At 46.7% G+C, this 13964-nt stretch overlaps 1 protein-coding gene across 2 annotated transcripts; it reads left to right on the top strand.

The window, feature by feature from the left end:
• Nucleotides 1-4154: 4154 nt before the first annotated feature.
• LOC116876073 (nucleoside diphosphate kinase A) lies at nucleotides 4155-12029 on the top strand. 2 transcript variants are annotated; one of them, XM_032872041.1, is made up of 5 exons: nucleotides 4155-4267; nucleotides 6180-6309; nucleotides 9654-9755; nucleotides 10780-10892; nucleotides 11719-12029. In XM_032872041.1, the coding sequence occupies exons 2-5, from the start codon at nucleotides 6184-6186 to the stop codon at nucleotides 11834-11836; spliced, it is 459 nt and encodes a 152-aa protein (XP_032727932.1). In that variant the 5' UTR covers nucleotides 4155-4267; nucleotides 6180-6183; the 3' UTR covers nucleotides 11837-12029. The 2 variants fall into 2 exon arrangements, with proteins under 2 accessions (XP_032727932.1, XP_032727931.1); XM_032872040.1 differs by having other exon boundaries at nucleotides 4244-4267; nucleotides 6166-6309.
• Nucleotides 12030-13964: the final 1935 nt, after the last annotated feature.

The following is a 13964-nucleotide window of genomic DNA, read 5'->3' as shown; positions in this document are numbered from 1 at the left end:
AATCACGACCTGAGCCTAAATCAAGAGTTGAACACTCAATGGACTGAGCCACCCAGGTGCTCCTATATAATCTCATTTTAAAGACTCTAGGCTTAGCAAATTATAGCATATAATGTATCATTGTAAAAATTCTAGAGGACACATTTGGCATATTGTTAGTATGCATATTTGGTTGGCAAATACCATTGGAATTCATACCTGCACCATCACAAGAAGTCTGCCTTTAAAAAAAAAGAATATTGTCAATGCTTTCATGTTCAGCTTCAAGGTATTTAGAGATCATTTTTATGCAGATAATCCCCACATGTCTCTCCTTAGCATCTCCTCTGAACCCCAGATAAATGTCTTTAATTGGTTACTGTGTATTTTCTCTCTTGCATCACCCTCCAGCAGATGCATGACAGGAAGCTCATCCTCCTCCAGCTGGCTCTTTCTGGACTTCCCTACGTCTGTTAATGTGATTATTATTATTTTTTTGTGTTAATGTCATTATTGTCACAATTGTTAGGTATAAAATTCTGTCACCCATAGGTATAAAAAACCCAAGCAACTATTTATTATTTACAATGTGCCATACACTGTGTTAAATATTGATTACATTACTTTATATAATCCTCACAACACTCTTTTGATGGAGTGAGGATGTAGTATTTTGATGGAGTATGACTCCCATTTAACAAATGCAGAAACAGAGTTTGGCGATGTTGAGTATCTTGTCTGAAGTCACATAACTGATACGTGGTTGAGCCAAGAATCACCCCCACATCCCTTGAAAACAGACTCATGGTCTTCAGCTCTATCAGTGCTATGACAGAGTTCCTCTCCAGCTCTTTTAATCATATTCAATCAGTTCCCAAACCTTGTTGGTTTATCCTATGAATTTTAGCACAAACATCCCTTTGACCGCTTTAATCCTCATGCCTTGATTACTGGTGATGTCAGCATCTTCCTTATGGGCCTCTTTGCTTCCAGCCTCTCCCTATCTAATCTGCCCTCCACACCATAGCTAGATTCCCTGTTCTAAAGCATAGCTTTCCCTATGTATTGGTGTAATCTTCAATAAATCGTGTCATCTCTTTTGGTCTGTGTGTATGTCTATAAAGGGAGTGAATTAGATAGCCACAACAGTTGTATTGAGTTCTAGAATTTAAAATGTTTTTCAGGTCACTGTTCTACCCTCAAAGATTCCATGAGTCTGCATTAACTATGACCCCCGCTTCTTAGACTAGCGTTCAAGGTTTGCCATTCATCTTGTGGTCTTATCCCCCACTATGCTAGAGCACTCTATTGGGAGTATCTAATCAGTTTTTCTGAATTTTTCAACTTTTCCCTGCTTGCATCCTTTACACTTGGCTGTTTTCCTTGTCTCCCAGTACCTTTAGACTTATCCACATCCTGATCATACCTCTATGAAACCTTCCCCCTACTCTACCCAGGCAACGCCAGTGACCACTCTTTCTCCATAATAGTTGAAGTCATTAGTGCAATTCACTAAACATTACTCCTTTTATTATTTTTTTTTGGGGGGGTGAATATATTCAATTTGCAAGTTTATTGTTTCACTGTTGCTGTTGTTGCTGTTTAAGCAAGAAGAGGGTGGAAGGCCAGGGATCTGATATTTGAGGTAGTGAATTCCCATTCTTGGAAGTTTCAAGAAGAAACTGAAACCCTTTACCAGGGTTTCTGAAGAGATTGGACCATATGTCCTTTAAGATTATTCACAGTTCAGGGGCGCCTGCCTGACTCAGTCAGAAAAGCATGTGACTCTTGATCTCAAAGTCATGAGTTTGTGTCCAATGTTGGGTGCAGAGATTACTTAAATAAGTACATAAAACTTAAAAAATATACTACTGTTAGCTTTAAATTCTTATGGTTTTCTGATTTGGTTTGCTGAAACATTAACCTACAGGAGCCTGAAGGGTTGTGTGTAGGGTTGGGCAAGGAAAGGTAGGGTGAGTCATGTAATTAGGATGGCTTCCAGGAAGAGATGAAATCTTCCCATTTTCTAATGCCCATTCCCCTTCTCCAGCATCTGCCTGGGCAAGATCCTCCTGCACCTTCTGAGGCTTATAACATCTTTAAAAGAACCTGGCTCTAGGACATGGTCTTACAAAGTCTGTCAGTCAACAACATTGGAATCATCCAACTCTCAGGCTTCACTAGACCTAGTGAATCAGAGTTTGCATTTTAACAATTCCCTGTGTGATTTGTTTGTACACAGAGTTTTTAGAAGCACTAGTGCAGTGGACCCCAACAACTTATAAAGGAGCTTTGTAGGTAACTATTGAACTGATATTTAATGTACCTTCTCCAAAAAAAAAAGAAGGAAGAAAGGAAGGAAGGAAGGGATAGAAAGAAAATTAGGAGGTACCTGGGTGACTCTGTGGTGGATAGTGCAACTCTTGAATGGAGGGTTGTGGGTTCGGGCCCCATGTTAGGTGTAGAGATTGCTTAAAGATAAAATCTTAAAAAAAAAAAAAGGAAAGAAAACTAGGAGCTAATATCTATTTTTTTCCTCATGTTCCATATTCTATCCTTCAGTAAGACCTATGGCCTTAACCTTGAATATATATCCTGTAACTAACCCGTTTGTCTCTTTTTTTGTCATTACATAGTCCAAACCACCAGCATCTCCCACCTGGACTAACAGTGTAGTTTCAATTAGCTCTCCTGATTCTGTTTAAATAAAAAAATCCCCCCCCCTTTTAAAAAGATTTTATTTATTTAATTGACACAGAGAGAGATCACAAGTAGGCAGAGAGGCAGGCAGAGAGAGAGGAGGAAGCAGGCTCCCTGCAAGCAGAGAGCCCGATGTGGGGCTCCATCCCAGGACCCTGAGATCATGACCTGAGCCGAAGGCAGAGGCTTTAACCCACTGAGCCACCCAGGCGCCCCACATTTTTTCCCTTTTTAAAGTAAACTCTACACCCAATGTGGGACTCAAACTTACAACCTCACCACAGTTAAATCAAGAGTCCCCTGCTCTCTCCTCCCTGTGCCATTCCCCTTACTTGTGCTCTCTGGCTCTCTCTGTCAAATAAATAAATATAATCTTAAAAGAAAAAAAAAGTCTCACGCTCTACTCACCGAGCCAGTGGTGTGCTCTTAATTTTTTAGCCATTAAGATAGGTGTGTAGTGATATCTCCTTGTGCTTTTTTTAAAGGTTTTATTTATTACAGGAGAAAGCGAGAGAGAGCAACCATGAGTAGAGGGGAGGGACAGAGGGCAGAAGGAGAGGCAGTAGCAGATTCCCTGCTGAGGGGGGGCCCTAGGCAGGACTCCATCCCAGGACCCTGGGAACATGACCTGAGCAAAAGGCAGATGATTAACCAACGGAGCCACCCAGGTGCCCCTCTTCATGGCTTTAATTTGCATTTGCCTAGTGATTAATGATGTTGAACATCTCTTTATGTTCATCTCATGCCATCCGAAAATCCTCTTTAGTGTAATGTCCGTTCTTGTCTTTTGTTCGTTTTCTTTTCTTTTCTTTTTTTTTTTTTTAAAGATTTTATTTATTTATTTGACAGAGAGAGATCACAAGTAGGCAGAGAGGCAGGCATGAGAGGGGAAGCAGGCTTCCTGCCGAGCAGAGAGCCCGACACGGACTCGATCCCAGGACCCTGGGACCATGACCGGAGCCGGAAAAAAAGAGGCTTTAACCCCCTGAGCCACCCAGGCGCCCCTGCCCTGCTTTTTCTTAATGGCACTAACATAAAGCAGTGTATTACATATCAGTTTGCTTGTTTATTCTTTGTCCCCATTCCCAACCCCACCAAAGCCTCCTAGTTTACTGCCATAACCTCAGGCCCTGGAATAGTGTCCCGCACACAGCAGGTGCTCAATAATGCAGCGTTGATGGGCTGGGAAGAAGGAGCACACGGAAAGTGAGAAAGACCCACTTCTAGGTCAGGTGCCCGTTCGGACTTCGCGCAAAGTGGGAGCGCCACCTCTCGGGAAGCCAACCTACTCGAGAACGAAGGAAGTGAGTCAGAGAATCTTCAGGGGTGGGGAAGCGAGGAAGGGCCGCGTGCCGGAAGAGCAAGAAAAAGCAGTGCCGGAAGTTAAACGTCGGAATGTTGCTCTCTAGAATGACATCCGACTCCCGAGAGGAAGCGTGGTCGAGTGGTGTTCTGCAAAATGGGCTCCCTGGCAGCCGATCCGGAAAGAAGCGTTCCGCGCCTGTGGGTGCCAGGAACCACGTGGGGCTGGGGCGTGTTTCCGGTGCCGGCGTCCCCAGAAGGAGTTGCAGCCTGAGCAGCTGGAGGGGTGAGAGGGGTATGGGGTCCTGAGAAGGAGGAGGGATACTGGGATTGGGGGAGGGAGGAAGGCGACGGGATCGCATGAATTCGGCCCTGAGACGTGGCCAGAGGGATCGGATGGGAGGGCAAGGCAGGGCAGCGCGGGTGGGCAGGTGCAGACCTGTCAGCGCACGTCCCACGCCACGTGGACTTGCCTTTGTCCGTGGCTGGCTTTCCCATCGGGCCGCGACCACCCGGGTTGTGCCTTATTTGTCTCTGTCGCGTGCAGTGCTGGGCTCGGAGTTGGGGTTCAGCGAGTTCTTCCTGAATGAATGAATGAATGAATGAGTGTGTGTGTGTGTGTGTGTGTGTGTGTCTCAGCTGGTGTGGAGGACATTTATAGGTGTACAAGGTATGGGTATAGAGATGATCTGTGGCTCGTTAGCCCGAATCCATGCTTGTCTCGAGCTTGCATTGGGAGTTCCTGCCAGTCCTTGGGTTTTGTCTCTTTTTCTTGGAGGGGCAGGGCGATTACGACTTAAGTAAGACATTTTCCTTGCTCGTGTCGAATGCCAGGCCATGTGGCTGGGTACCAGGGAGAGACACAGGCACAAACCAGCCCCGTATACAGGCCGCAGGCCAGTGGGGAGACAGCAACTCGAACAAATTAAAATATATTAAGGTGCTATAAAAAGAGATTAACTGAAGTACAGGAAGATAGAGCCAGGAGGTGGTCTAGCTATCCTCATTAGGGATTGTCTTTCAAGGTCGGGGGCCTCCTCATTTCCCATCTTGTGGAATCACAGCAGGTCATGAGCCCAATCTTCTCTGTAAAAGGCAGGGTCAGGGATGGAGGTTGTCTGGGCCTCTTTCCTGCCTGATGTCCCATCTCAGCTATTACCAACGTCTCTAGTTCTCCCATCATTCCCCTTTTACCGGCCTGAATATTCATTATGTCTTATGATGTAGCATAAATTGTATTGGTTTGGGAAATCGGGATTTTGGACCTCATTCTGGTGCTCTAGATTTGTTTGGTAGTAAAATTAAGGGGATTATAACGAAATCCTCTCTCAAACCTCTTCCATTTCTAATACCATGACTGTGGCAGTGGGTCAAACTGTTTCACTCTGCCTTGCACCTGACTGCCGCTTTATTGCTGTAGTTTCCGTTCTCTGGGTAATTCAGAAAGCGTCTTTTTTTTTTTTTTCCATGTCCCCTCCCTTAGTTCTGCCACAGTATTGAATACAAAATAGATGTTTAATAGTAGCTTTTAAGCCAAATGGGATAGAATTAATAGTCCCCGGTTTTTTGTTTTTGCTTTGTTTTTTGTTTGTTTTTTGCTTAGAGAAATTTTTTTTTCCTCCTTAGGAACATTTTTTACACATGTGCTAGTCCAGAGTTTTTTCAGTGCTGCTCCTTGTGGCGAACACATTCATACTGTGCAATGGCGCGCTATTCCTTTTTTTTTTCTTTCTTTTTTTTCAGGTTTTATTTATGTGTTTTAGGGAGACAAGAGCTGGCACGCCTGAGCAGGGAGGGGCAGAGGAGGAGGGATAAAGAATCTGAAGCAGACTCTGCCCTGAGCGCAGAACCCATTGCAGGGCTTGATCCCCGACCCTGAGACAGGACCTGAGCTGAAATCAAGAGTTGGACACTGACTGGACCGATGAGCCCCCCACCCCCAGTCGCCCCTATAGCACACTATTCTTATTGGCAAATACAACTACCATTGTAGGAACGTTGTTTATACCTATTTCTTTAAAATGTGCCTTCAAAGTAGCACAGTATGGTGAACACACTAGGAACTGGGTTCTTAACAGGGAGACTTGGAGTTGGCACGACAGATTTAAACCAGCTTTATGGGGTAATCCGATTGAGAAGGATAATGATGTAGGCAGGATAGTCAGTGCTGTTTCATCCTCCCAGCTGTTTATCCTCAGGACCATGGCCAACTGTGAACGCACCTTCATTGCCATCAAGCCTGATGGGGTCCAGCGCAGCCTCGTGGGAGAAATCATCAAGCGTTTTGAGCAAAAGGGATTCCGCCTTGTTGCTATGAAATTAATTCAGGTAAGTGGACTTCATTCTTCAAATTTCTGTTCTCTTGGAGGTCAGAAGATGATTATAGGTTAGCCTCCTTGTTTTTCCCCTTCCCTCTTTTTTTTTTTTTTTTAAGCTTTCTCCTCAACACATAAGTCCAGAAACCTGGAAACTTCTTGGTGCCCAGTAGGAATCCTACAACAAACCAAGTTACTGGGACTTTGGGAAATAGCCTCCCTTTTCCCTTAGCAATGCAAAGTTCCGCATATTACTGCAGCACTGTGATTTCTTTCTTTTTTTCTTTTTATTTATTTTTTATTTTTATTTTTTTAAAGATTTTATTTATTTATTTGAGAGAGAGACAGTGAGAGAGAGCATGAGTGAGGAGAAGGTCAGAGGGAGAAGCAGACCCCCCATGGAGCTGGGAGCCCGATGCGGGACTTGATCCCGGGACTCCGGGATCATGACCTGAGCCGAAGGCAGTCGTCCAACCAACTGAGCCACCCAGGCGTCCCTTTCTTTTTCATTTTTTTAAGATTTTTATTTTTTTACTTAATTTAATTTATTTTTTTTTTAAGATTTTATTTATTTATTTGGCAGAGACAGAGAGAGAGCACAAGCAGTGAGGAGCAGCAGAGAGAGAGAGGGAAGCAAGCTTCCTGAGGATCAGGGAGCCTGATGCAGGGCTCAATCCCAGGACTCCAGGATCATGACCTGAGCTGAAGGCAGAGGCTTAACCCACTGAGCCACCCAGGTGCCCTTAAGATTTTTATTTTTAAGTAATCGCCACACCCAGTGTGGGGCTCAGACTCAGCCAGGAGGTCGGGAGTCACATGCTCCACTGACTGAGCCAGCCACGTGCCCCTTTTTTCTTTTCTTTTTTTTTCCCTTCAAATTTTTTTTTTTAAAGATTTTATTTATTTATTTGTCAGACAGATCACAAGTAGGCAGAGAGGCAGGCAGAGGGAGGGGCGGGAAGCAGGCTCCATGCTTAGCAGAGAGCCCGATGTGGGGCCCGATCCCACTGGGATCATGACTTGAGCCGAAGGCAGAGGCTTTAACCCACTGAGCCACCCAGGCGCCCCCCCTTCAAATTTTTATTTAAATTCTAGTTAGTTCACATACAGTGCGATACTGTTTTCAGGAGAGCACTGTGCTTTCCGACTCAGAGTCCTGGTGGGTGTGTTTGAGCTCCTGGTCTTGAGCTTCCTGAGCAAATTTCAGAGAACTTCTCCCCCCTCCCACACCCCCCTCGCTGAGCCAGGTTGATCCTCAGCAAGGAGATCTTTCCATCCTTATTTACAGTCCACTTAGTGTCTAATGTCTAGTAGGCATCATCAGGGCATGTTGGGGGGAAAGCTGTGGTTTTGCCCTTGGGAGGCCTGCCTGAAAACAGCAGAGAGCAGAAACTCTTGCAAGACACCTACCTGCAAGGCAATATTTCAGAAAGTGAAAAGGAGGGGCCACCTGGGTGACACAGTTGGTTAGGTGTCAGACTCTTTGTTTCAGCTCAGGTGGTGATCTCAGGGTCATGGGATAGAGCCCCGTGATAGGCTCTGTACTATCTGTACTATTGAGGGGTGGCCCTAAAATATTTTTTAAAAATTAAAAAAATAGGGGCGCCTTGGTGGCTCAGTGGGTTAAAGCCTCTGCCTTTGGCTCAGGTCATGATCCCAGGGTCCTGGGGTCGAGCCCCGAATCGGGCTCTCTGCTCAGCAGGGAGCCTGCTTCCCTCTCTCTCTGTCTGCTTCTCTGCCTACTTATGATCTCCGTCTGTCAAATAAATAAATAAAATCTTTTTAAAAAAATTAAAAAAATAAAAAGGATGTGGGCTTGAGGAAGAATGAGGGGAGGGACAGCTGCCAGGAGTTTGCCAAGTTGTTTATATCTGACATGGGGGAGGGAGGGGAGGGAAAACTTGATGTTCCCCCTCCAAAAAAACCCTGTAATCTGTCCCGCAGACTAAAGATAACCAACACTGGGGCACCTGGGTGGCTCAGTTGGTTAAGCATCTGCCTTCAGCTCAGGTCACGATCCCAGGGTCCTGCCCCGCATTGGGCTCCCTGATCAGCAGGGAGTCTGCTTTTCCCTCTGTCCCTGCCCCCTGCTTATGCTCGCTCCCTCTCTCTCTCTCTCTCTCTCTAAGTAAATAAGTTAAAAAAATCTTAAAAAAACAATAAAGATAACCAGAACCCCCCCATCCCCCCAAAACCAGTTTGAACCAATTAGTAGAATTGAAAGAGTGTTGAGGGAAGGACAGGAGCAGTGAGCGTGTGCTGGGAGACCACCACTACCAGTCTTCCTTTGGGACTGGGGCGTGGCCACGGGTGAATTGCTGAGGGGGCATGGTCACTTGGCTGTGTCCTTTTACTCTGGCAAGGAACGGCCAACCGGAGGCAGAGTGATGGGCCGCTCTGGCTGTGCTTTCTGGCAGCGGCTGTCTGCAGTTGTGGGTGTGAGTGCAGCGTGCAGGGTGCAGAACTGGGAGAACGAAGGGTCCTTGTCAGACCCTGAATGAGCCTGTGTGCCTTGAGAGAGCCTGGCTGAGGGAGTTGGAATCGCCAAGCAGCTGGTTTGCTCTCTGGCTGACTTGTTTTGTCCCCACACACCAGCCTCGCAGAGGGAGTTTCTAAGTCCTTCTTCAGCACACTTCTTTATTGCTGGATGTCATGTACTTTTGAGTGGTTTTTGAAATACTTGTGGGGACCACATAGTTGTCCCGCCTGGTCCCTGGCCTTCCTCTCCTGAGTAAACGTGCCATCTCCCTGGGACATGGCTGGGTTCAGTTTGCTTCCTGTCGAATGCCAAGACCCCACCACCCCCGACTTCCCTCTGACATTTGAGCTGAGGCTTGCTCTCAATGAATGGAAATTCATCGTATTGTTAGTTTTACTGTCTAAAGTGGCATGGCCGGATCTGATTCTAATGTCCTGTGGTTTTATTCCCATCAATCAAGGCCAATAGGGGGGGAATTGGCACAAAGCTGAAGCACTTTGAGTCTCTCTGGCATCACTCGCCTCTGGTACTGGTGGGAGTAGATTGCGTTACAACAGAATCCGTGAACTAAGAGCTCACATTTTATTTTACTGATTTATTTTTAAGATTTTATTTATTTGACAGAGAGAGACACAGTGAGAGAGGGAACACAAGCAGGGGGAGTGGGAGAGGGAAAAGCAGGCTCCCCGCTGAGCAGGGAGCCTGATGCGGGGCTTGATCCCAGGACCCTGGGATCATGACCTGAGCCCAAGGTGGACGCTTAACGACTGAGCTATCCAGGCGCCCCAAGTGCTCACAGCAGTAAGTGGGAAATAACTAGATTGTTAGTTCTTAGAAGGCTTGGGGGGCCATTTCTCATTCTTTGTCCGGCACAACAGGCTTCTGAAGACCTTCTCAAGGAGCACTACATCGACCTGAAGGATCGTCCCTTCTTTGCCGGCTTGGTCAAGTACATGCAGTCAGGGCCCGTGGTTGCCATGGTGAGTGTGCATGGGTGAGATATGGATGTGAATGACTCCACTGGGAGCCGAGTGTGAGTCATGTGATTCCTGCCTCTGATGTCAGGTCCTCACTGATACAGAGGAAATGGGGGGTGGGAGGATTGGGCAGTTAGGATATGAGTTAGCTCTCTGACCCACCGAAGGCACGATGCATTTGTTTGCTAAACTGAGGACCCACAGTGACTCATAGCTGGGAGCAATCAGGAGACGTAGGCCTGATTCTACACTTCAGGAGGGCAACGAGATTGTGTCTTGCTTCCTGCAGTAATTTTCCTCCAAGTATGTATTGGTTATCATTGTACCAGGCTCTCTTCCAGACACGGGGGATACAGTCATGAATGAGACAAATAAGTACTTATTTTCATAGCTTTGCTCACCTACACATCTTGAAGGCAAATAATGAAGAAAAAATACATATGTATATGCTAATGATTAGTGATATGCACAGAAATGAGATAGGGTGATGGGACAACAGTGGGCCACTTTAGATTGGGTGGTTAAGGAGCACGCCTTTTGAACTGAGATCGGAGTGAGAAGAAAGAGCCAGACTTACACAAAATCACGCTGAAGAACAGTCTCAACAAGAAAACAGCATGTGCAAAGGGCCTGAACTTTCTGAAGTACAGAAAGAAGGTTGGAGCAGTTGGAGCCTGGTAGGTGAAAGAGAAGGTCAGATGACAAGAGTTCAGAGGCATGGGCCTGGGGCAGATCAGGCAGGGCTGTGCTGGCCATGCACTTCCTGAGCTCGGACGGACGCTAGGGTAGGTCTAACGAGGCATTTCTAAAAGGCTGCTCCGGCTGCTCTGTCAGGAATGGATTCTAGAAGAGCAGGAGTGGGAGCAGGGAGACTAGTATTCCCGGTGCTGGAACAAGTAGCTGCTCCATAATTATTCCTTCAGTGTTAAGGGGGCTTTTTGTTTTCTTTTTTTTTGAATTGATAGATTCCAGATTTTCTGCTGGGGTGGGTTTTCTTTCTTGATCATATATTCTTTTATCCTTGGAGGTCTGGGAGGGCCTGAATGTGGTGAAGACAGGCCGAGTGATGCTCGGGGAGACTAACCCTGCAGACTCCAAGCCTGGGACCATCCGTGGGGACTTCTGCATCCAAGTTGGCAGGTGGGAGTGGATGCTTTTGCCTTTTTCCAAAATCTGAGTTAGATGACATAAGCATTTGGGTTCCTCGGGCTCTTGGCTGGCCCAGTTGGTAGAGGTAGAGCATGTGACTGTAGATCTTGGGGTTGTAAGTTAGAGCCCAGCCCTACTATGGGTGTAGAGATTACTTAAAAAAAAAAAAAAGAAAAAGAAAAGAGGGGCACCTGGGTGGCTCTGTGGGTTAAAGCCTCTGCCTTCGGCTTGGGTCATGATCCCAGGGTCCTGGGATCGAGCCCCGAATCGGGCTCTCTGCTTAGCGGGGAGCCTGCTTCCCTCTCTGCCTACCTCTCTGCCTACTTGTGATCTCTGTCTGTCAAATTAAAAAAAAGAAAAGAAAAGAAAAAAAGATCTTAAAAAAATAAAACAATTGGGTTCCCGAGGTCGGGATGGACAAGATACCGTAGGCAGATCAATCTAAAATCAGTTCTTTTGTTTCTTTCTCTCTGAAATTGGTGCTTGGCTTGGTGAGTTCTCTGCCCTCGACCATCAGCATCCCTGTGGTTGCGCCTGGCTTGGGAGGGTAGAACCGGGTACAGCACAAATGCCGGCCAGAGTCCCCTCTCTGCTTGCGTCGGTGTTGCTCCGAGGACGGAACACAGAGAGGGCAGTCTTCACCCTCATCTGAACCACGGCTGTGGGGTTTTTCTTCTACTGTGGACTTGGGTCCGGGGGCCTCTGGCTTTTTCTGCTGCAGGGGGCTGTCCCCTTTCTGGCACTGGGAGCCGGCAGGCTTCCGGGCTGTTGAATCCTTTGGGTCTCAGTAACGGGGCCCTCTCTCTCCCCCATCCAGGAACATTATCCACGGCAGCGACTCCGTGGAGAGTGCGGAAAAGGAGATTGGCTTGTGGTTCCAGCCTGAAGAGCTGGTGGATTACAAGAGCTGTGCTCAGAGCTGGATCTACGAGTGACCGGAGAGCAGACCTCCATGCTTTGTTCATTCCGTTCCCTCTCCCAACCCTGAGCTGGGGGCCAGGCTCTCACAAATTCACTTAATGTTGAGACCTTCCTTCTAACCTGGAGGGCATCTCCTGGAGCTGGGTGTGCTCACTGTACAGTATTATGTGCTGCTGTCAAATTAAAATATTTCATCCCAACATAGGATTCATCGAGATGGTTACTTTGTAATGCCCTATTGCTTTGTATTCTTTTTTCTTTCCCATTTACGCTGGGTAACCTGAGGGGACAGAGAGTGTAAATACTATGTAAATTATTTTTGTTGGCCTGAGATCTCTTTCTCTCTCTCTTTTTCTCTTTGCCCATCCTTCCTTTTACTCCTGTATCCCATCGGCTTTTGGCACCGAGCCAGTCAGTAGTTATCTAGGAAGATCTGCTTGTTGCCGAGATTGTACTGGGGGCAGAGGATTCCCTGGAAATAAGAGATCTCCTTCCTGCTCTTGAGAAGCTTTCAGGGCCTCAGCGGGTGGGGGAGTGTGAGAAGTTGTAACTCCTCCCAAAACAGAAAAGCCGGATGGATAGTGGGCCTGGCCCTGGAAGAATGTCAGAAAAAGCAGGTGAAATCTTGTGAGTAGCTTTGATTTGTTAGGGCGCTGATTTGGTTGCTTTAATAGAGGCAAGATGAAAATTTCCTTCTCTTTTATTTAAAAGTCTAAACTAGAAATCTAACGTACAGCCCTGGGTCTGTTGTTCACAATGCTACGTCGTGTACTTGAAATTTGCAAAGAGGATAGATCTTAAATGTGCTCACACGCACACAAATGAACATGGTAATGATGTGAAGTGTTACGTTCCATAGCTTAATTGTGATCATTGCACAGTATATGTAAATTACAACAGGTTATATACCTTAAATACGGAACGCGTTTTGTCAGTTATACCTCAATAAAACTGCAAAAAGTCCAAGTGGCTAAGTAGGGGTGGTGATGGCAGTGAGGTTCTGATCCTTGAGGTTGTCCGGGGGCTGATTCTAACCATGCCTTGTCCCCTACGTGTGCCTAATGGCAGGTTGGTAAGGAAAGTGGATTGTTCCTTTCTTTGAAGGGCGTCACCGTGAATCTACCACCTTCACTCCCCCTCCCATCTCATTGGCCAGAACTTCACGTGCAAGCCTCCTGCTGCAAGAGAACGTGGAAAATGTTTTTATCTGGGCACCCTCGTGGCTAGAGAATACTTCAGAGCTCGCCTATGAGAAGGGGGAAGCTAAGAATACATCTTGGGGACAATTACTTTTGCTACAAACTTCAAGGTTTCTTTCCTGCTGTTTTCCCTGTTCACCTGGCTTTGGTAGAGGCAGGGGAGCTGAGGGGAACTGGGTTGGGGGCTGCTGTGTTTCTCCACCTTCATTGGGGTGCACCTGACCAAATCGTAAGATTACTTGAAGGGTGCAGGGAGAGTTGACAGATGTACACACTTCCTGACAGCGTGCAGGAGAAGAATGAGGCACAAACAAGGCAGCTGTAAGAGAGAGGGAGCTGGGACACAGCTGGAAGGACTGTCACCCGGAACAACTCCTCAGTCCCCTGTTTATCAGATACAAGATGACCAACAAAGGAGAAGAAGATTATAATTAGCCATAGGTCTTGTAGGTAAATAAGAAGGAATGGGAGTCATATGTTGATCACAAGTCTTACAGGTAAACAAGAAGAGGAGAGGTATGTCTGGTCCAGCAGCATGGAATTTGTTGAGCAAGTGCAGAGGCTTTCTCTGAGGCAGGGGAGGCTACGAGAAAGGGACGCAGGCAGGGAAGCAGGGGGTAGTCTGCCCTGAGAGAGCGGGGCATCCCTGGCTGCTCTGGCATCCCCAGCAGCTAGGCTTCAGGGATGGCTTCAGGGACGTGTATCATCCTCTCCACCAGAGGCCCGCTGGTAGTACATATTTTTCTCAAGGTCATCTTTTTTTTTTTTTTTAACATTTTTTTTTTTTTAGATTTTTATTTATTTATTTGACAGAGATCACAAGTAGGCAGAGAGGCAGGCAGAGAGAGAGATTGGAGGAAGCAGGCTCCGTGCCAGGGCTTGATCCCAGAACCCCAGGATCATGACCTGAGCTGAAGGCAGAGGCTTTAACCCACTGAGCCAC

Source organism: Lontra canadensis, unplaced genomic scaffold (genome assembly GCF_010015895.1).
Source record: "Lontra canadensis isolate GAN:19392208 unplaced genomic scaffold, GSC_riverotter_1.0 scaffold43, whole genome shotgun sequence".
Taxonomy (NCBI): domain Eukaryota; kingdom Metazoa; phylum Chordata; class Mammalia; order Carnivora; family Mustelidae; genus Lontra; species Lontra canadensis.
Note: the sequence above shows the minus strand (reverse complement) of the source record. Positions and strands in the feature narration are given on the sequence as shown.

Bases quoted from the DNA above. Each gene is read 5' to 3' on its own strand.
- LOC116876073 (XM_032872041.1), top strand. From the start codon at position 6,184: ATGGCCAACTGTGAACGCACCTTCATTGCCATCAAGCCTGATGGGGTC. The intron at 6,310-9,653 runs GTAAGTGGACTT...CCGGCACAACAG, and splicing joins TTGCTATGAAATTAATTCAG to GCTTCTGAAGACCTTCTCAA. The intron at 10,893-11,718 runs GTGGGAGTGGAT...TCCCCCATCCAG, and splicing joins TTCTGCATCCAAGTTGGCAG to GAACATTATCCACGGCAGCG.